General features: G+C 46.2%; 2 protein-coding genes across 3 annotated transcripts in view; both read left to right on the top strand.

Annotated features, from left to right (window-relative positions):
* Window positions 1-4,306: 4,306 nt before the first annotated feature.
* On the top strand, window positions 4,307-10,554 carry SLC25A33 (solute carrier family 25 member 33; the record flags this gene model as incomplete). Its single annotated transcript, XM_057375989.1, has 6 exons — window positions 4,307-4,500; window positions 6,736-6,813; window positions 7,032-7,132; window positions 8,145-8,211; window positions 9,058-9,338; window positions 9,991-10,554. Coding segments are annotated over 6 exons (924 nt in total), but the record flags the coding sequence as incomplete, so codon positions are not given.
* Window positions 10,555-14,166: 3,612 nt separating this feature from the next.
* Window positions 14,167-21,443, top strand: part of TMEM201 (transmembrane protein 201) — a 22,172-nt gene continuing 14,895 nt past the window's right edge. Inside the window, exons 1-3 of one of the 2 annotated variants that reach the window (XM_057375982.1) lie at window positions 14,167-14,293; window positions 19,687-19,807; window positions 20,326-20,520. In XM_057375982.1, the coding sequence (XP_057231965.1) occupies window positions 14,220-14,293; window positions 19,687-19,807; window positions 20,326-20,520 (390 nt within the window). In that variant the 5' untranslated portion in view covers window positions 14,167-14,219. Of the gene's footprint in view, window positions 14,294-19,683; window positions 19,808-20,325; window positions 20,521-21,443 lie in introns of both variants that reach the window. The other variant, XM_057375981.1, reaches the window with a different exon arrangement.

Here is a 21,443-nt window from a genome sequence, read left to right as displayed (position 1 = left end):
GTTCCTGAGGGACGGACACGGCCCGGGTCCCGCTGTTCCTGAGGGACGGACACGGCCCGGGTCCCGCTGTTCCTGAGGGACGGACACGGCCCGGGCTCCGCTGTTCCTGAGGGACGGACACGGCCCGGGYYCCGCTGTTYCTGAGGGACGGACACGGCCCGGGCTCTGCTGTTCCTGAGGGACGGACACGGCCCGGGCTGTGCTGATCCTGAGGGACGGACACGGCCCGGGCTCTGCTGATCCTGAGGGACGGACACGGCCCGGGTCCCGCTGTGCCTGAGGGACGGACACGGCCCGGGTTCTGCTGTTCCTGAGGGACGGACACGGCCCGGTCCCGCTGTTCCTGAGGGACGGACACGGCCCCGGTCCCGCTGTGCCTGAGGGACGGACACGGCCCGGGCTCTGCTGTGCCCTGCGTTCGGCTGCTCCGGGCCCGGAGCGGGGCCGTTGCCGTCCCTTTATCCCAGATCCCCGGGCACGGGGCGCTCCCGGTGCCACGCKGGGTCACAGCCCCGGTCGCGCTGTCGCGACATCCGGCGGTGTTTAATGGCAAAGCCGGTAAATGAAGCGCTCAGCATGCGGCTCCAGGGTGTCACCCCATCCCTGTCCCTCTGCGCTGGGTGAGGGCCCTGCACAGGAATGGGGGTTTGCTCAGCGGGGCTGTGGMTGCATCATCCCCGCGGTTATACCGGAATGCAAGAACTGAAAACGGGAAAAGGACTGGGGGGAAGGAGGGTTCGACACGGTCCTGCTACTTGTGGGTAAGTGACCTGGCATGCCRGGCCACTTCTGTGCAGTTCTTGCTTCCAGGACTTGTAAACTATTTGTTTTGTTTCGTTAAAAACTGAAAGGAACAGTCCTAACCTGCCAACCAGAGACTGTTTGAAAATTAACTTATTACAGTAATCTAGTAAAGTAATTTCATGGTGTAAAATAAGTTTTAATCATCTATTGTGCAGATTAAGTGCACTTTTGCCTCTGTCAGAAATATTTTCATTTTTTAGCAGCTTAAATTATCTAAATAATAGCATATTCCACGCTGCTTGTCAGCTGACAGTGGTTAGGAAGCCAACATGAAACCTGTTGTTAGTTTAAATCTGTCTAATAGCAGACCATTGGTTTTTCTGTTGCTTAACAGGATACTTCRGTCTCCTCTGACACGTCCCTGGAGCAATAGGTTAATTTAATGTAATATTAAACCCAACAGAGCTTTTCAGAGACACTGCCTTTCTGCTGGCTTGAATACTCTGCACTAAGTCCTCTCTGCCCCCTGCATCAGAGCAGTACCTGGAGCCTGGGATAGAAGCTGGACCTGAGTGTACACATGGAATTTGTTTGGATAGTAACAACGCCTGGCCAGAGCTCTTGGTGTCCTCATGTGACTCATCAGACTATAAATAAATAAGAATTTTAAACTCATCAGTGTTTTAATCTGGTACTGAGAGGTCAGCATCCTCCTTAGTGATTTACTGTAGCCTTTGCCTTCTCCAGACCCCAGTAAACATTTTCTGCAGGAAGTCACCAGGTCCTGTCTGCCTTTGAGAGCTCTTGCAGGGAAAGAGGGGAAACACAGCAGAGAATGTCCCTCTGGCCACTCTGCTAGGACAAGGCTGATCTGGTTCAGGAGCAGTGATGAAAATACAGCACAGAGAGAAGAGATGCCCTTGTAGGGTAAACGGGCCTTTAAAGGGTCACTGCTGGACCTGTTTGTGGTTCTGCATGTCTTGTTACTTAAAGAGACACAGGAAAGTGCCATCATTTCTCCTGCTGTGATGCTACAGAGAGGAAAACGAGACAGCAAACATAGTCTTCTGCTGCATCTGTTACATCCCAAGGGAATTTTAGAAAGAATTGTTGGTTTGTTAGTGCTTGAGTAATAGTCTCCATTGAGGCTCTTCCTGAGACCTTCAAATGCCTTTAACTTTGCACTTTATTTCACAGAACCCTGTTATAATAAATGGGTTGTACTGTACCATAAAGCTGTTTGCAGAACCAGGACCTTGGATAAAACTTCTCATCCAGCAGAAGGAAATGATGGAAGCTCAGAATATGTCATATAAGATGCTATCCTTTGTTCCATTGTAAAGTGGTTTCTGCAGATAAAGTRAAAGGAACCCATTCACTTGAAATCATTTTGATGGAGACATTGTYGGTATTATGATGGCTTTCTGGGAAGGTGGGGATGGGCTGTGGTGTCAGATTAAAAAGTAATTCATATCTTTGTGTTTGCACAAAGCAGGCAGGCCAGCCCTAGATAATCTCGGTGGCCAGAATAGAATGTTTGATACTTCAGAGACTCGGAGTGATGAAATGCACTTGAATGTTGCAAAGTGCTCTCCAGTTGTTGAAAGAGATGGTTTCCTATTAACCAGGTTATTCAGGCAGACAGACTCATCGGCCTTTTAGTTTCTGTTAGTTCCTTTTAAAGCTTCCAATAGCAACAGCAAACCAAAGAGCCCTCTTGGTGCTTTGTTGGGAACATGGTTCTCAGGGCTGGGGAGGTTTCAGGAGCAGCAGAGACTGATGCCTGAGTTGCACAACAGATACAAGCATGTTTACAAGTCAGGGTTCCTGKTTCCCTGCTGAAGTCAGTGCAGTTGGTGCTTGTTTTTGTTTGGGATAAGCTGCTGCAGCAGAGGCTGCTCCATGTTGTCTTTCCAGCTGGAGGAATGCTGGTTCCTGCAGAGATTGTCTAAGAAGTGGTAGTGTTAAGCAATGTGCAGATGTCCACAAACMATTTGGGAAATGTTTCCATTTGTGAAGTGGAGAGAAGCAGTGTTCACCTGAAGATGTGTGTGTGGTGCAGGACAGGGCCTTGGTGCTGGCATTGGCTGTCTCTTGCCCTCCTCATTTAGGTTTTTGTGCGTTCCCTGCCTCACTAACGGTGTAGCAGCTCAAGGAACACAGGAAATGCTTACAGGAATACCTACACTTGATAACAACATCATTAGGTGGAAATTGAGTGAATGATTAATAACTCACAATTAAAGCGTTAGGAACAGCCTGTGTTGTTCTGATACTCAGTTTCCTTTGGCATCTAAGAATGCAGCAGCTTGTTTTGTTCACAGTCTGCTCAATGTAATAATGAAATATCTAAGGTAGAACCTGCTTTGCTGTTTCTGCTGTGCATGTCATGCTAGAGCATGTGGCACATTTTAKAAAATCAGAATAATTTCAAACACATTTTGTTTGTTTGCTGGAGAAGCCATTCCCAAAGGGCCTTTTCCCCTTGAGATCTCATTTCAGAGAAATGTGTGCAATGTGAGATGCACCTGACAAAACAGAGAAGGATAAGCTGAAGCCATGTCCTCCTGGGCCGTGTGGACCCAGAGAGGGCTCAGCTCCAAGCCCTGCTTCAGTACACAAAACAMTCAGAGCTGATAAGGTCTGTGAGCTCTGTCATTTTGGAGCCAAATGACACAATTTCAGCTGTTGTGTACTGAGTTCCATGATCAACTCATTGACTCGTCAGCTCTCAAAAGCGTAAATGCTTTCAAAGGGGTGAAGGCAAAGGTCTTTCTGACAGTGTCTCATTGTGATGTGTGGATTGTCCCTAGTTTGGGATTCTGTCCCTCTCAGCAAGGAAGAGGAATGAGCAAGGACTTTCTCACCGAACAATGCTGTTAATCATATTCCAGTCTCCATGAAAGCAGTGCCTTTGGAAAGCACAGTTTGGGGTCATGCTTGGACAGAACCTTGCAGAACATGAAAGCTGTGCTGAGGAAGTTGTGTTCCCTGGCCATGAGGTCTCAAGTGCTCTTTGGAGCCTTTTAAAGATCTTTGTTTTCTGTGGTTGCACAGCCTGGGTGGCCATGCTCTTAATGCACGGGGTTTTGGCAGAGAATGGTTCCTGTTCGTATAAAATATCCTGAAATGGTGAAGGATTATATTGTTTTTTTCGGCCTGTAGTGTCCTAATCCCCAGTGGCTCATTCTTATCTGGCAGCTTCCTGCTTCCCATAAGAAAAATCCATCCAAGGGTATGTCTGTTTTAGGACAACAACCTCTGAAACATGGCTGCCTCTGAAGTTTTTACAGGCAGAGTTCCAAGTCGTGGTAGAACATGGGATTAGTCCCATGGTCAGTCAGGGATTTTTGTTAGTGTTGGTATCACCTTTGTGTTTACCATTCTAACAGTCCCTCCCCCAGAGCAGGGGAACAGATTCCCAATGCCCCAACTGCCTATTTGGTAATGATTTCTCCACAGTGTGGAAGAACTGGAGACAAATCCTCAGCCTTGATTTCTGTGCTGTGCTGTGATTTTACACATCTGTGCAGCAATATTTGYCACACTGATTTCTGTTTGAACTGTMCTTTTCAGGTGTGGAGGAACAGTTGGTGCCATCTTTACGTGTCCCTTAGAGGTGATAAAGACAAGGCTTCAATCTTCCAAACTGGCCTTCAGGACTGTCTACTACCCCCAGGTRCAGCTGGGCACCATCAGTGGGGAAGGAATGGTCCGGCCAACGTCCGTGTCCCCTGGGCTCTTCAGTGTCCTCAAGTGAGTGCTGCCCTTTTCTCACTCACTGTTCCTTGACACACTGATCTGAGTGTCACTGCACTAAAATAGAATGTCTTGTGGGGCTCCTGGGGCTTTTATCTCCTCAGCTGGAGCTGTTAGATGTTGTCTTTGCTGATCATTTTGCATCAGTCCTGTCTAGGCCTGTCTTAGTTTCCRTTAAAAGCCTTGAGTGGTTCAGACTGCAGTGTTTGATGCTCTAGCTGCTCCCTTYCCAATGTGTGTTCATAAAGAAGAGGAAATGTGAAATTATCTAACAGCTGCTCAATAGTTCTACCAGCAGCTMTGACAATCTCTGCTACTGTATTTTAATAGCAAAGCACCATCAGCTTATGGTCAGACTTYGTGCAAAAGGATTGAGTTTGTTTGGCTGCYTGGGCACCCCAGGTGATGCAGAGGTCCTGCTGAGATCAGGTGGCAGGAATGCCAAGGAAAATACCAACCAGCAGTGCAAGTTGAATGATTTTATGTAAGGCCAGCACTCTTGGAAGACTGCCTGGGGAGAAGCTGCACAGTTATATAACACTGGAGTGCTAATTCAAATTCTCTGCAGAGCTCTCTGGCTGGAGTTGTTCTGGGACTTGAGTTTCTGTATTGTAAACAGCCTGCTTTCCCCTGCCAAACATTTCTTTGTCTACTCAGAGGTGAGTCTAGAGCAATTCGTGACTGAATGCATAAGGCAGTGCCAGTTGCCTCTGATTTTAATTTCCTTTCMTTTGCTATCTTTTCACCTTGCAGCATTGGACTTCAGGTAGCTGTAACTAAAGAAAGTGAAAACTTTTAAGGCAGAAAGTTCTTAATTCTTGCTCTGGGCCCATCTTTTTTCTGGGGTTGTCTTTTTAGGGAGAAAGAAAAAGGTTTAAAAATGGATCAGCTTTTTAATATATTTGTTAAGCTCATTAAGTTTGGTGACKGGGATCTTGATTTCCTTTCATTTCAGGAATTTTACAGCTGTATGTAATGCCAAGTTTTCAATCTGATTACTTTTGAGGATTGAGAAGTGAGAGCAAAATATTTCTGCTGTCATTTCCTTGAAGGCAGCATCTCTGAAGAGCAGATAATGCCATTGATTATGACCTGAGAAAATTCAAATGTAGGAAGAAAGAAGTGAACTTGCTTTCACTCTTTCATCCCTTTCTCAATCCCAATCATTGCCAAACTGGACATGACTTGGACCTCATGRTTTGGGAAAATTGTGTGGCTGAGGAGCCCTGCCAATAAAATTGCTCTGTAAGAGTTAAAGGTTTTAAGTATGAAAGCCCCTTAACTGCTGGAAATAGAAAGAAACGGGTGCCCAGAGGGCAGGTTAAGCCTGCTGCTGATAGAAGGCACTCCAGAAGGACAGGCTGTTTTTGTCTAATCCATTTAAGATTCTGGTGAGTTAGCCCAGCTGGAATCTGCAGTCGTGACTGTAAAGTGACARAGAACAAGTAGTTGGTGGATCTGTCTCCTTGGAGACACTCAGCCCTGGAGTTTATACAGAAAGTTCAACTCTGCTGCAGAAAACAAAAGCGTTTCAGACGCTCCTGTATCTCCTCCTGTCTAATGAGGTTGGGTTTGAAATCAGTGGGGAACACTCTCAACARTGCCAGTGACCTCGAGAGCAAACTGTGAAAACCTGGCAGTTCCAGTGGGTGCAGTGAGCTMCCCACAGAGCCCGGAGTCACCTGGAATTTCTTGCATGGTTTTCCCATGGTGAGCTCACTTAAGAGAGCTGCTGTCTAGCACTCATGTAGTTTGTAGGATGATTGCCACATTCAGCTTTCTCGGGGGAAAAAGCACATCTCTAGGTAATTGTGAAAGGAGAAAGGATTTCTTTTTTCATGTCTCTCTACAGGACTGTACAGAAAGCAAACCCCTGCATTGCTTAGATACAGAAAACCCTAAAAATCTCTTTGTTCATCASAGTCAGCTATCACTGGATTCTCCATGAAGCTTTAATTCCATTTCTGACAGCTTTCAAAGAATGGAAATGATATCCTTGTGCCATTGGACACCCATTTGCCTGTAGAGCACTGAATTTTATGGTACAGTGGCTTTTACTTAGTGTATAATGCTACTGATTTTGAAGTATATCATATAGATTAAAATCTAATGGCTTCATAAGTCACACTCTGCTTTTGTGTAGTTTTTTTGGCTCTCTGCCTGACAGAACAAGAAACATAACTTTTAACATAAATACTGTCTTCTCCCTCCCTGTTTGTTTTTTATTTTAAGGTCAATTCTAGAAAAAGAAGGACCAAGGTCACTCTTCCGAGGGCTGGGTCCAAACTTGGTTGGAGTTGCACCATCAAGGTAAATAGTTAAACTATTGCTAAAAGACACATTTAAGGGGCCAACACAAATGTTACAGTGMATTTGTGATTYAAAATAATAGGCCATGAAGTTATCCCATCTGTAAACTGGGATTTGTGCTTGTATTCTGAGGCCTATGGAGAGAATTTTTGCAAAGAACAGTAATTGTCTAATTTGACATTGTATTACATTACTTTTCTTCCTTTTTTTGCCCACAGAGCTGTCTATTTTGCATGCTACTCCAAAGCTAAAGAGCAGTTTAACAGCATGTTTGTGCCCAACAGCAACATAGTGCACGTCTGTTCTGCAGGTTCTGCAGGTGAGTGTTTGTAAGTGCTGTTCCCTGTCCCAGTGTGCAGCCAGGGTGTGCACTGGTGTCTGAGATGTGGCTYTGGGATGCACCTTCCTGCCTGAAAGGATTTGTGCCAAGCTCTCGTTGCTACAAGACTTSTTCCAACCCTCTCAATAGCTGGGAWATAATGAGAGTGGCTCATGAGGCAGGGACTGGGCAGTCTGTGTGTGCAGGRCYGGACTGACASCAGTCCTGGCTGATATCTCTGGTTMATTGTGGTTAATAAACAAGTRCAGAGGCCAGTGGTGGCATGTGCTGAATAYGTGCACTTAATCTGAGCTGTATATGCCAAAAAACAGGAGTTTGCTGGCTCCTGGCTGGCCTTGTCTGCAGAGGAACTGTTTTTCTGCTTAGAACAGAAATATTTCTAGATTGTTGTTTACTAATTTAGGATGTTTTTTTTCCAAGTGCAATGCTCTGGTCAGGTCTCTTAATGCAATAAAAAAATATTAGTAAACACCATTAAACTTCTGATAGTGTTCTTGCCAAATTGTTTCAGGATGTTGTATTTTTCCTAGCAGGCTGGGGAAAATAGTTTGTTCATGTATTGTGGGAAAAATACTGCAGAAGAGCTCCCCCAGTTCAATCATCAGTCACCAGAGTGGTCACTAAAAATAATCGTTCCCAAAGTAAGCCCCTAATTAGGAGTGGGTTCTGTTAATGAGCGGCTCAATGGCACCATCTACAGCCCTGGGGAACACGAGTCCAGTTCAGGTTTGTGTCCCCATGGGTTCTTCTGAGCTGGAATTTCAAAACCCATCAGTAAGGAGAGTCTCTTGTCTGCAACAGCCTTTAGGAACATGACACACATATTAAAATAGGTGCAAAAGGGATGAATCCATGAGTTTTAACATGAAATTGGAAGCTGTGACCTGTGTGGCTGGAGCTGGTGGTAGAACTGTCTCACTGCACAGGCTGTAAGGTTCATGGCAATACAGTGGCCTGGATTCAGCTGTACTTTTGATTTTCTCTCTTYCAGCCTTTATCACAAATTCCCTGATGAACCCTATATGGATGGTGAAAACAAGAATGCAGCTGGAACGGAAGTAAGTAACTGCTGGGGGGAGACTCTGTCTCTGTGGCTGCAGGAGCCTCTGGGAGGTGCTCGTGGAGCTCTAACAGAAAGGGCTTCAAATTGGCATGAAGACACAGCAGTTTCCTTTCACCAAACTTTCTAGAGGCAATAAGGATCTGCTGCAGTGGTTTAATGTTCCTTTGCCTCCTTCAGCACTGTGTTGCTGTTAACCACCTGAAGACACAGGGAATTTGACAGCAGTCTGCTCTAGTTGAATGATTCACAGTCACTGGTGGATATCAAAGCAATAAGGGACTCTGCTAATAGTGTGACTGCTTAGAATGGAAATTCCTTCCTGCAAGGACATGTGAGGTCAGATAAAAAGGATCTTATAAGGCACGACAACTTTATAAATAATTTATAAGACTTAATTCCAGCACTTCACAGGGTGGCACTTTTGAACTGAGTGCTGCCTCTTAAAATGAAGGATCATTTCTCCTGCACAGATCTCTGTCTCTTGGCCTGCTGAAGATGGCTTTAAATGGAATCACTAGTTTGACAGAAAGTAATGTCTCTTCAGTGCTTATTGTCTTTTAAAGCTCTGGTGTGAACTSTGACACACTAGATTGAACTTGAGCTGAAGGAATTGGGAGTATTGTGAAGGAATGAATTGGGAATATTAGTGAAGTAGCAAAGGCAAGTGTGCACTCTCAGCATCATAGTCCTGCTCTGCACAGCTCTCATAGGAGAATTTTGCAGTAAAACTTAGAGAACCATTTCGTAGCTATAGAAACTATTGAAAGCCATAAGGGTTTTTTCTTAATATTAATTCCTTCTCCTGGCTCATGATATGCTCTGTTCTGTTTGTTTTTTTTAGAGTGAGGGGCTCCAAACCAATGAATGCTTTGCAGTGTGCTAGATATGTTTACCAGACAGAAGGTATCCGTGGCTTCTATAGGGGTCTGACTGCCTCCTATGCAGGGATTTCTGAGACCATTATCTGCTTTGCTATTTATGAAAGTTTAAAAAAGCACTTAAAGGAAGTCCAACTGCCCCCTTCTTCTAACGGGACCGAAAGGAACTCGACRAGCTTCTTTGGACTGATGGTTGCTGCTGCTGTTTCCAAGGGCTGTGCCTCTTGTATTGCTTATCCTCATGGTATGTTCACCCTTCTGTTTATGAGTGCAGTACAACAGCTGGTGCCTGGAATCCAAGGCAAATGATGGGGTCCAGGGCTCTAAAACCCTTAGTTGTTCAAAGGGCCAAATGCACATTGCTTTGGCTTCTGCACTGACATTTTCAGTACTGGTCCTGCCATTCCTAGTTAGACACATGGTTGATGATTGGGACTTGATAGTTTAAAAACAACTCCAAAACTACCCAGAAATGGATTGTCTCTTTSTGTTCTCACTAGTAGCCTCAGCTAGGTAAGTACCCACAGCCTTTGGGATTCTGTGATCCAGTTTTGGGAAGCACTCATGGACTGAACAGTGTTAGTCCTTTTGARTAGATGTGAATGATACCATGGTTGTGTAGAAAGAGCAGTATTGATTATGTGAGCATCAGTAAAGCATTTAGATGTGTAGTAGCTTCAATGARCAAATCATTCATTTATTCCACATGAAAGAGAACTCCTCTTTAAGTTTTCCTCTTGCCTGAAGGGCAGTGTGTGCAGGGTTCCATGGCTGGAGTTTCTGGCTGGCAGTTCACACAGAAGGTTTTCATGTTGCTGGGGTTTGCATGCAGGATTTTTCCTGGTCCTTGGGCAGGTTTGTGTTGGTAACTGTGGGCTCTGGTTCCCTTTGTGCAGAGGTCATCAGGACAAGGCTGCGAGAGGAGGGCACCAAGTACAAGACCTTCATCCAGACAGCTCGGCTGGTGGCTCGGGAGGAAGGCTACCTGGCCTTCTACAGAGGACTCTTTGCCCAGCTCATCCGGCAGATTCCAAACACAGCCATTGTCTTGTCCACCTACGAGTTAATTGTGTATCTCTTAGAAGACCACGCAAAGTAGCAGAGCCGAGGCTCCTGTTACAGACTGAAGACCAATTTCTTCCTTGAACAAATAGTCCTTTAAGAGACTGGTGCAGGTTGCAGTGCTGGTGAAAAAAGCTACAAGTCTGTGATCACCTGTGGATATTTCCTTTTGGACTCATGCTTTCTAAAAGGTCTCAAGTCATTAATGTTAATAGTTAATTATAATTTTTTTTAACTTGATAATTAAACTGCTACTAAATTAAATTACACTATTTAATTTAATTATATGTTTGTCCTTTTCCTTAAGCACAGCCATATGTGGTCAAGGAATGTACCTCATACTATCAAGTGATCTCTTGGACTTATGTTCATTAAAACTGTATTAAAACAGGAGAACTGGCTTGGACATTTGAAACTGTCTTTTACCACTGGGGTCATTCTGCTTTTGAGCAGTGTAATAGCTTAAGTGCCCAGAGAAGTTTGAGACAAGTTGTGGTTTTTTCAAGGTGCATTGCTGTGTGAACATCCTGGAGTGTTCAAGTAGGACAAAATTCTTTGTTTTGATAGTATGAACTATGCACACCAGAATCCCTTTGAAATGCTGCTTTTACTGGCAGTGTGGCTGTGGGAGGCTTTTAGTAAGAATGTAATTAACAGTTCTGTGAGCCCCTGTGCATTTGGGATACACGGTTATGGTACTGGCTGTAAACAGATCTGTCRTGGCTTTTAGGCCTTGCTTTTGTGCAGGCCTGAGAGCATAGGGACACTCAGTGACTGTGGCCTGGCTGGAAATTCCATGAGATAGAGATTTCCAACAGTTCTCATGATACAATTCTTACCTTTCACTTAAAAATCAAATATCCTGCCTACTTGGGATTAGTTCTTTCATAAACAATAGAATGTGCTTTCATTTTAATAGTCTTCCCCACTTGTATTGCAGCAGCATCTTGTGATGAAAGCGTGGCGTGTGAATTATGAACACCCCAGAACTCACATGTAGGATTGTTTTTTGCCTTGGCCATACTCTGCTCTTCTGTTCACTGTTCACTGTCATTTGCTTTGGCAGCTGAGACAAACACTGCAGCACCTGACCCAGCTTCAGCCTTCCCTGCTGGTGACAACAGTGAGCTCCTCCTGATCTGAGCAGGTGTTGAGTCCTTGGGCATAAACAAATGTTTATGGACAGCTTTGACTCCAGGGAGCACTCCCAGCCTGGAAACAGCCTGCTAGTGASTGGGGCTGTGTTTGATCAGGTGAGGTTTTCAGGCTGGGGTTTTGTTGCAGAAATAGGATGGGCTGATAACTGGATTCAAACCTTCCCATTTGCTCCCAGTAGAGCCCAGCTGATGACTGGTACTTGAGGTCATGTTTGACATCAGTGTGAGGTAGGAGCTTAGTGCAAGGAGAGTAGAATGTGTGTGTACCTCATTATGAGGCAAAACTGCAAAAAATAACTGATTTCCATTATGTCTTCCTGGAAATAACTTATCACATCCCTCCCAAGCTAAAATAGAAAACTGTTGAGTAAAACTTGACATGGCTTTTTTTATGGAGATGGTGAGCAGCAAAAGCTTCAGTCTCTTTATAGGAGGCAAAACTGTCAAACAGTGTTTCTATTTTTGAGAACTAGGACACTTGTGCTGCTACTCTGAAACATTTTCTGAGATTTGCTTTCCTAAATTAGCATTTCTCTGTACTTCCAGTGCACCAGCTCACTTTTAAAATGTTAGTCAAATGTGTAGACTACTGATGTCTTTTGAGAATGAGGGGAGGGAACTCCAACCCTTTTGAGAAGTCTGGGATTTGTCGAGAGAAAGCAAAAGAAAGTGAACAAATTTTTGTTCTCCTTAAACCTGGTGGAAAATCAAGAATTCTGCAGGATTTTTGGTTTTGTTTTTTAAGCTTTGCTACCAATCCTGAGAGAATTAGTCTTAATTTGATAAGGGGTTAAATAGCTATATTGGGAGCTAAGAGAGTTTCTGAATTAGTATAATTAAATCGGTTTTCCTTCCTSTCTCTAATATAATTTCTAAAATTCACTAACCCTTGATTCCTTAAACCCTGTAAAGAGTTACCATTTTTAGGTGATGCTCTGAGCAATCCCATTGATGTCACTGAGGATGGAATAAGCCTATTACCAGAGGAAAGAATCTGAAGTAGCTTTTTCCAAAACGATACCTGAATTTAAAAATAACCAACCTTTCTCTGCTTGTGAAAGTCAATCGTGAAGAATTTTTCACTGTTCTTTCCTCTTCTCCAGCTTCTGCAGAAAGTCATTTTCATGGAAGGTAGGTAAAGGCTTCATTACTAGGCCATTTATAGCTTAATTATCAATAAGGTGTACGGTGCTATCTGAAGTGACCACARAGATTGCTGCTGCAACATTATGAGCTACTCATGTTGGATAATCTAGTTTTGAAAATATTTCTGAGCCACTCAAGGATTTCCCAAGTCCTAGCACTGTAAGACTTAGTGCCTGCCTTTACCTACTGCCTTGATAGCCCTCAAAATACCTGCATTTGCTGCGAATTGTGTTCCATGTTTCTGATTGTGCCCCTTGCAAGTTCCTCATTAGCTCCTTCAAGGAGGAAATTTTTAAACAATGCTCCTCTGGTTGGACTGATACTACAGACAGAGCTGATAGGAAGGGAGGGACTTGTGTAGAAAAACCAGAAGCACACGCAGAAGTCATTTGGTGTGCCAAATGGGTGGGTTGTTGGGTTGGGTGGGTTGTTCTTCCTCCTTTCCATATCTTTGGTCTCATAAAACAATCCCTAAGTAATTATACTGAACAATGGAAGAGAGATGGAAAAATGAGGTGCCTTTTAAATTTAAGATGAAAGATTCACTGTTACTCTGTAGAATTAATTGCCATGGTTAAATCTGTACAGATGGAAATGGAACAGTGAAGAGCCCAACCATAGTTAATCTTAAAAGCACAGCTAACTTCCAGTACAAATATTTGTCTATGAAGAGCTTTTCCATTTGTGCCTTCTAAAAAACATGATGCTGACARAACTTGGGACTCCTGGATTTTAAGCATTTTTATTGTGCTGAGAAGTTCTTCTTTGGTTTAATCACACAGCTACACAATTTGAGGCTGGCTCRGTCTGTATTTTGGAGAGATCTAAACCTCTTACTTTGATGTAAAGAGCAGCCAAAGACACTTGTGTTCAGCCTGGAGAGACTGAGGGATGCTCATCCCAGTGTGCAGCATCCTATTGAGGGAAGAGGGGCAGACACTGCTTGCACTGAGGGAAGGCTGTGAATTTGTGTCTGTGCGGGGTTAGGTGGGATAGCAGAGGGTGCTGGCACTGCCCAGGCTCCCCAGGGAATGGGCACAGCCCCAAGAACTCCAGGAGCGTTTGGAAGCGCTGCCAGGGATGCCCAGGGGGCGATTGTTGGGGGTCTGAGCAGGGCCAGGGGTCTGTGCAGGGCCAGGGGTGTGCATTCTGTTCCCGGTGTCTCTGTGCAGGGCAGGGGCTGGATTCTGTTCCCGGTGTGTCCCTGTGCAGGGCAGGGGCTGGGGTCTGTGCAGGGCAGGGGTTGGGGTCTGTGCAGGGCAGGGGTTGGGGTCTGTGCAGGGCAGGGGCTGGGGTCTGTGCAGGGCAGGGGCTGGGGTCTGTGCAGGGCCAGGGGCTGCACACACTCTGTTCCCGGTGTCCCCGAGCAGGGCCCAGGCCTGGACTCTGCCCCCGTGTCCGTTCCAGCTCAGAATATCCGCGCAGTGCCCGGCTGCAGCGGCCGCCGTTCCCCGGGGCCTGTCGGTGTTGTCACACAGAAAGCGCCGTGTSTGACTTTCAGCAGCGATGTTCCCCGCTCGGAGCGGAGCGCCGGGCGCCGGGCCAGGCACGACCTCCCGGGCCGCCCCCTCACGGCCGGGCCCCGGGCCGCCCCCGCCGCCACGATCTCGGCCTTTGCGGCGCTGACTCACGGCGGCCCCGCCGCACGACTCCGGCCCTGCCGTGAGTCACGGGCCGCCCCCGCGGGCCGAGGGGCGGGACGGGGGGCGGCCGCGCCCCTACAAAGCGGCTCCGCCAGCGCCGGGCACCGCGGCGGCGGCATGGACGGAACCGGGCTGGGCGCCACCGCCTGCGCCGCGGCCGCGGGGCTGCTGCTCTACCGCATCGCGCGGAGGTACGGCCGGGAGCGGGGAGCGGGAGAGGGCGGCGGGGAAGGAGGAAGGAGGAAGGAAGGAGGGAGAGGCAGAGGCAGAGGGAGGGATCGGGGCCATGGCGGGATGCGGCCCGCGGCGGGAAGGCGCCACGCGGGGCCCGGGCCCGCCCGCCCGGCTGCGGCTGAGGGAGCGGCCCCGGCGGGGTCTGTGCCCGGCCGCAGGGTGAGGGAGCGGCCCCGGCGGGGTCTGTGCCCGTCTGCGGGGTGAGGGAACGGGGCAGAGCCCCGCAATGTGCGGGAGAACGGCCGGCTGCCTTCTTATGATCCCCTGGAACGGCTTTTGTGTGCGGGCTGAGCATCCCGGCCGCGCTGCGGTGGCGGTGAGTGCAGCCCTCGGCCCGGGGACACCGCCGGGGACCGCTCTGCGCCATCGGGGTCTGCCTTGGGACACCTTCCAGGCAGCGAAGCCCTGCCCGGGGACACCGCCGGGGACCGCTCTGCGCCATCGGGGTCTGCCTTGGGACACCTTCCAGGCAGCGAGACAGAAAACCCTGCTCCTTGGGCTGGTCGGTGAGGGGTGAAGGCAGGATTGCTGGGGGAACTTGGGGGAGATTCCATAAAAGTCAAAATTATTGTTTAGGGACCAAAATTCTTTGGTTACTTGTTTTTTTGAATTGCACCGAACGTACTTTAGACCTTAGAACAAATTCAGAACAATTGAAAACCAGGTTTGGAAAGCATCAGGAGAGATTTCATGATACAGATCTCATAAAAGGAGAAAAGCYTAATTTGACAGATTCTAATCTAGCATAGCATAAAAGGAATGTAGAGATGTGTGGAATATGAGGCATTTTATTCTTTATGGCAATAGACTGTGCAGTCTGCTCATCTGTTAAGTGCTCCTATCGGAGACGAGCCAGTCCCAAGGGCTCCTGTGTTAAGGTTCATTTCAAGTTTATGCTTTGCMAGAGAAGCATATCCCTACATCCTCAGTATGATGCTTAAGGTTTGCTCTAAAAAAACCAGCGTTTGCTGTTTATTTATCTGTATCAGCGATCAGTAGGACATTAGCCCATATACAAGACTTGGCATTTCCATGACAGATTTAGGGTAGCCAAGAAATCCAAGTGGCCTAAAGGAGTCCCAGTGAATCAGGCAAGATTTCTTTGACCCAGTTGAGGCTAACGTGCTTTTTAGGGGTTTGTTTTGCACAAGTTCATTAAAAGATCTCTGGAATGGAAAGCATTTCTTCCTAAGTCTTTGAAGACTGCTGSTAAATTCTTTCAGGTGACCTTGATAATTCTTTGAGGCTACATGTTTGTGTTTCTCAGTTCTATTCTGATAGTTACAAATTTCATACTCTGCCCTAGCTAAGTGAATCTTCCATAGTGACCRAGGAGGACAGCTTAATATGGGATACAAACATGATGTCAAACATAAATATGATGCTGCCTTTGCTTTTTGTTTATCAAGGAGGAAGAAGATTGGATGTCCAGTTATGCACAGAGCTGGGGATGGTTATCACTGGGTCTGTGTCCCTGCCTGAGTCCACTGGGCACCTTTTTCCTGGTTAAGAGGATGCTAAGTCTGGTTCCTGGGAGAGGACAGGCTGCAAACTTGTAACTTATGACACTATTAGAAATTTGGTCTTGTGGCTAAATCTGGTCTACAGCTGCTAGTTTTGAGAAAACGCATCTATATTACAGTTCACCTGCTGGATYTAGGCAGCTGTGATGTGTTTTTCTTGCACTGGAAAATGGGGTTTAGCATTGGGTATGCCCTGACAGACCCCTTTAGTGACAGGCAGTGGACATGGGCACAATCTGCTGTTTGCAGCTCAGTTTTCTGCCACCCTGGAGCTTCCCTGGAGGCAGCTGAGCTCTGAACCTGCGTTGTGCTTGTGCTTGGTCTGTCCTACTGCCCCCAGAAATGGTTTGATCAAACTGATCTGTGCAAAACAGCTCTTCTTCCCTGGGTATTTTTTGTTCCGATTTGCTGGCATAGCTATTTGAATAATTGCTTTGTAATCCAGTTGTGCCAGAATTAAGACTGGTTTAAAGGCTTTCAATGGAGAATTGGGTTTTTCTTCTAACTCTTGGCAGAGTAGCCCAGTGAAGGACTGCACATCCACCAACGGTCTCTTTCAAGACTGTAGAAAAGTAAACGTCTTCATCTTCTGACTTTAGTAGTAAAGAGGGTGGGGGAATAGATGTAAATAAAAATATTTATAAATCCAGTTTATTATTACCAGCATTTATCAGGGACAGTGCTGTTCTGGCAATCCGTTAGGCGTGTGTACTTCAGCTTGACCTTAAATGTGTGTRTAAATGAGGAGTAGTGARGAGTGCTGGGAGTTGGAAGAACCTRAGTTCCTCCTCATGTTACATGACAGACACAAACTAATTGCTAACCAGTGTTTGTCAATGGAACCTGGACAGCTGCAGCCTGATTTTTGTGAGCAAAATAAAGRAATCCAGTAGCTTCTCACAAAGGAATGTTTTGTCATATTGTCTGGGCAATGTCAGATGTTTAGGTATTAATCCCATAACTGAGTTTACTGCAGGTATTTTCCCCTCAATTTTGTTTTAAGCAAATACTTTCTACCTGCCAAACAATTTGTCCAAGCCTGGGATTTTTTTTTTATCTTGATTAGGTGTGCAGGTTAAACATGGAGTTAGCATAAGTCAGCTCTGGATGGAATCTCTCTGTGCTCTAAGTAACTCAATCACTTCTTGTTGCTCAGGTTTTATTTTGCAGGGAGGTTCTCTGTCCAGTGAAGCTGTTTCAGATTAGTACAGTGGGAGATTATAAACTCCTCAGAGATGATTTGCCTTTTGTTTTGCAAGGGATTGAGYAGGTGATAAAGGCTGGGGTTTGCATTGTCTGTGTCATGGCAGGATCTGACTTGAGAAGCAGTGTGTGCTTTCCTGAATTCCGTCAAGGTGGATATAGCTCCAAACTCTATATTTGAGAATCTTTCCAAATGCAGAACTTGTTTTCTGTTTTTTCAGTCCTGCCCAATTGCTAAAAAAATAGCACTCTACCTATACACTCTAGCCTGAAGCAACCTTTTTCTCCCCTTGTTCTTGTTTTTKCATCCACCAGATTGGGAATTTGGGATTTTTTTGCACCTATTTCTATGGCAACAGATTATAGGTTCACAAAAGGAAGTATTATTGCCTTTTATCCTGCATAATCCAGGACTTAGCCATTTCTTTTGCATACATTGTCAGAATGAAGTGCTGCCATTTAATCCTTGGTAGTACTTCCTGAGCTTGATGAGCAAGAAATGAAATCCTGTTTGGAGAAAGATGGAAAGGTCTCGAGTATACTGAGGATTTGTCTCTGACTTAGTGAGTTCTCAGGTAGGGTTTGGCACTGATGATTTTTGCTTTATAGCATGACTACTTTATTCCTTTTCTCACTTGTGCTTTTCACTTCTGTTATCTTTGAAATTAGTGCTTCTGCTTCTGTCATGTAATGGAATTTAGAGACTGGGGGTGGGTAGAGGCTGAGAGGTGCGTGTCTTGTTTCTGTGAATGCCAGAGGATGCTACAGCAGCGAGAGGGAGGGACTGTGGCAGGTTCTGCAGTACCTGGGACTGGGCAGTAATATCCTCCCTCTGGAAGTGGAGTTCAGGCTGTGCCAAGGAGCTGTGAGGTTTGTGTTTTAGTGTTCATAAACATGTTRTATTTGCACAGCTTTTACCCCTGTGATAGTGAGATTGAGCTGGTACAGCAGGTGTTGCTGTCCATCCTTCACATGACTGTTTTGACGTGTGGTTTGCTTGGCTTTTGGACAGTGGTAGCTCATGGATAACTCAGACTGTCGGCCTAGATTTGTCTGCTTTTAACTCTGCATTGGTTGGGGTTTTGGGTTTTTTTTTGCTTGGTAGTTTTAGCAGCGGTATTTTTAACTCAGATCAGTTGCTGTTTTGAGCCCCCTTGGCAATGAAGAAAGTTGAGCAGGGAATATTCATTTTAAGAGGGGTGTGGGTGTTTGTATCTATTTTGAGATGAGAATCTTTCATCCTAGTAGCTCCAGTCATTTCATTCAGCATCTGGCAGGGAATCCTCTGTACACACTGACTTTTTAGTGCTTCATTTCAAGCATGTCCTCGTTGTTGGTACCTAAACAGAAGGCTCAGGCATTCCTTGAGGGTTTGATATTTTTTGAACCGAGTTTCAAGGCATGGTCTATGGAAATGGGAGTGGGAAAAAATGTTAATTATAGAGATCCATCTACAGAGGTGAGGGCTGAGAAGGAAGACCCACCTGACTGATTGCAGRGTKCCAGACAAYACTTCTGCAGCATTTAGGTGTTTSARCAGCAGAGAACATTTCCTGGAAGAAGTTGGGAGCACTTTGGCTGCTGCCAGCTGCTCCCCAGATCCTCAGTGAGCTCCCCTGCTCTGCTGCTGCTGCAGTGGAGCCACACAAACAAATTCCCTGTTGGAGCTGGGCTGGTGGCAGCTGGGCCCATCTGTCTGCATTGCTGCCTAGTCCTGAGCAGCTGCCTTCCCTTGGAACTGGGACTGGTTCTGATAAAGCCAGACAGCTGGGCTGGGGTGCCTTGACCTGCCAGGAAGCTCCTCTTGGGGATTGCACTGAGTTTCCAGACAAATGCAGAGCGTCTCTAGCAGGCAGGCTCAGGGATTGGGCCAYTGGAGTTCTTTGCTCAAACATTTGTCAAACCTGTTGTGGTGGGGCCCTGTCACAGCTGTTTGTCTGTATTGGCTGTTGTTCTAACAGGATTGCTTTAAAAAACAAGGGGCTCATGGATCAAGGTCATTAATCTGTCCCTTCAGTTCTAGTGCATRAAGGCAGGGGAAGAAATGTTGATTCCTCAGTTCCTTTGGTACCTAAAGTTGTAAAGAAATGGCAGTTTACAGTGCTGGAACCTCAGGATAATGTGGTACACCCTTGTCCTTGAAAAAATTTCTACCAAACAGAGCAGATAGAATCTGTAACCATGAGCCCATTTCCTGGGTTTCTGAGGGCTRTCCCAGGCAGCTCTTGTGGTTCCTTTTCCTCAAATCCTGTGTATTAAGCATGAATTCTGCTGCACCCYTCTCACAGAATTGCACTGCTGATTATGGAGAGGACTTGTACCCCCAAATATGCCCCTGAAAAACAGGGCATGGGTGAATCACAAGGTTGTTATTGAAATTCTGGTATGTCTATGATATGTCTACTAGAACAGAGGTTTGATTGTCAYGCAGAAATTTATTTTTACTTTAATATTCCATCTTTTCATTGCTGGCATGACTAGTCCAAGTCGTATCATTAAGCACAGGGAATGGGAAGATTGATTGTTTTTCAGCCTCTCGTGTATATCTCTGTTTGAAAGCCATATCTTTGCTCTCCATCAGCCGAGCTGAGTGCTCCTGTCTGAGATGTTTCCTCTCCCAGCAGGAAGAAGCCCACGCACGTGACAGTGAACTGCTGGTTCTGCAACCAGGACACGGTGGTGCCCTACGGGAACCGCAACTGCTGGGACTGCCCCAACTGCGAGCAGTACAACGGCTTCCAGGAGGTACCAGGGCAGGGAGCCTGGGTGGGCACAGCCTGGGCATTGCCAAAACCCTGCTCAGCATGCTCCAGGCCCAGTGCACATGGGTGTCCAGTGCTTGGGCAGCAGCTCTGTGCTGAGCACCAGTGAGCTCAGCAACTGAGCTTGGAGAAACAATCCCCTCCACTGGGGTTTGCTGACTGCAGAGATCAGAATTTTCCTCTCATGCTTTAATGGGCAAAAGTAACCCTGAAATATCTGTTAAGCATACTTCTTGCAGCAATTCTTCTCTGCTTTTGTATTCTGTTAAATAGCAAAGGCTGTCTTAAGCTGAAATCCAGCACCAGCAGCTGCTTGCAATAGCTGCAGGACAGTGGGGTTGGGGAGAAGCTTTGCGGCATTTTGTCTCTTTTTTTGCTTATTTTGTTACATAGGTGAATGCTAATGAAAGATAGATCTGCTGACAAAGCTTAGGGAATCTTACTGCCACCCTAGCTCTGATTTTGTGACAAATGTTTGCTTTCCCTCCTGCTTTTTGTCAGAATGGAGACTACAACAAGCCCATCCCCGCCCAGTACATGGAACACCTTAACCACGTTGTGTCGGGCAGTGCRACTTTCTGTGACCCTGCAAAACCACAGCAGTGGGTGAGCAGCCAAATTCTGCTCTGCAAGAAATGCAACAACCATCAAACCATGAAAATCAAACAGCTGGCTTCATTCTCACCAAGGGAGGAGGTGAGTGTTTGTTAGGGGCTGCCATCACTGGAGAATGTTTGTCCAAGGCATTCCCATCCGTGTGTCTGCTGTTGCTGCTCTATTCCATTCCATGCTGCAGCCTTGTAAACAGGAGAGAGAGTTTTTTACTGTGCTGTGGAATGATGCTCCAGTGATCTTCAGAAGCACTCCAGTGCAGAGGTTACTGATTAGTGTTCAAGTTTATGCAATTCTGCTTCAAAACTGGAATGTTTCCCTGCTCTAGATGAGCCCTGGAAGTTGAAGCTTCCTTAATATGCATGGAGGATGGGATAGTGGGGTTTCTGCTTCACAATTTTATGGCTCCCTGAAGTTTCAGGCAGAGAATTTAGTGCTGCGCTCCTTAGGCTTCAACCATGGTGAAACYTTAGGGTTAGGCTGTGCTGTAGTGCTATGGATCCATCTTCTGGTTTGCCTAATCCAGTCTGCTTTGTCTAACTGTAATGAGTTTAATCAAAGTGACTCCCAGAAAACAGATTTAARTTTGATCATGCTTAATGGGAATATCTTTGGCTGCTGCCCTTTTCTCAGCTTTATTTCTAGTCCCTGCCCCTCGCCAGACCTATCCAGTTGCTCAAGTACTGCCAGGCTTTGGCTCCTTTTTAGGCATTCAGTGAACTGCAGTGTCTGTGCCAGCTGAGAAACCTGGGGCTGTGTTWTCCAGTGTGCTTGGACAAGGGTGTCAGGGACAGCAGGGCTGGCTCTTCTGGGGAGGAGCAGCAGGTATTTGTGTCCCCTCCCTTGAGGAGAAGAGCAGTTCTAGTTCCTTGTATCACTGTGTGAAGTTCATAAGGTCTCAACAAAGACAGCAAAACTGCCTAGAAATTCAGCATCCTGATAATGGGCCACAGCAGCATTTTCTGAGGTTTTTTTCACCTCTTCTGGGGCATGGAGGATGGGTCAGC

Source organism: Malurus melanocephalus, unplaced genomic scaffold, assembly GCF_030028575.1.
Source record: "Malurus melanocephalus ecotype Western Australia unplaced genomic scaffold, MMel_1.1 scaffold_266, whole genome shotgun sequence".
Taxonomy (NCBI): domain Eukaryota; kingdom Metazoa; phylum Chordata; class Aves; order Passeriformes; family Maluridae; genus Malurus; species Malurus melanocephalus.
This window is presented reverse-complemented; position numbering and strand designations above follow the sequence as displayed.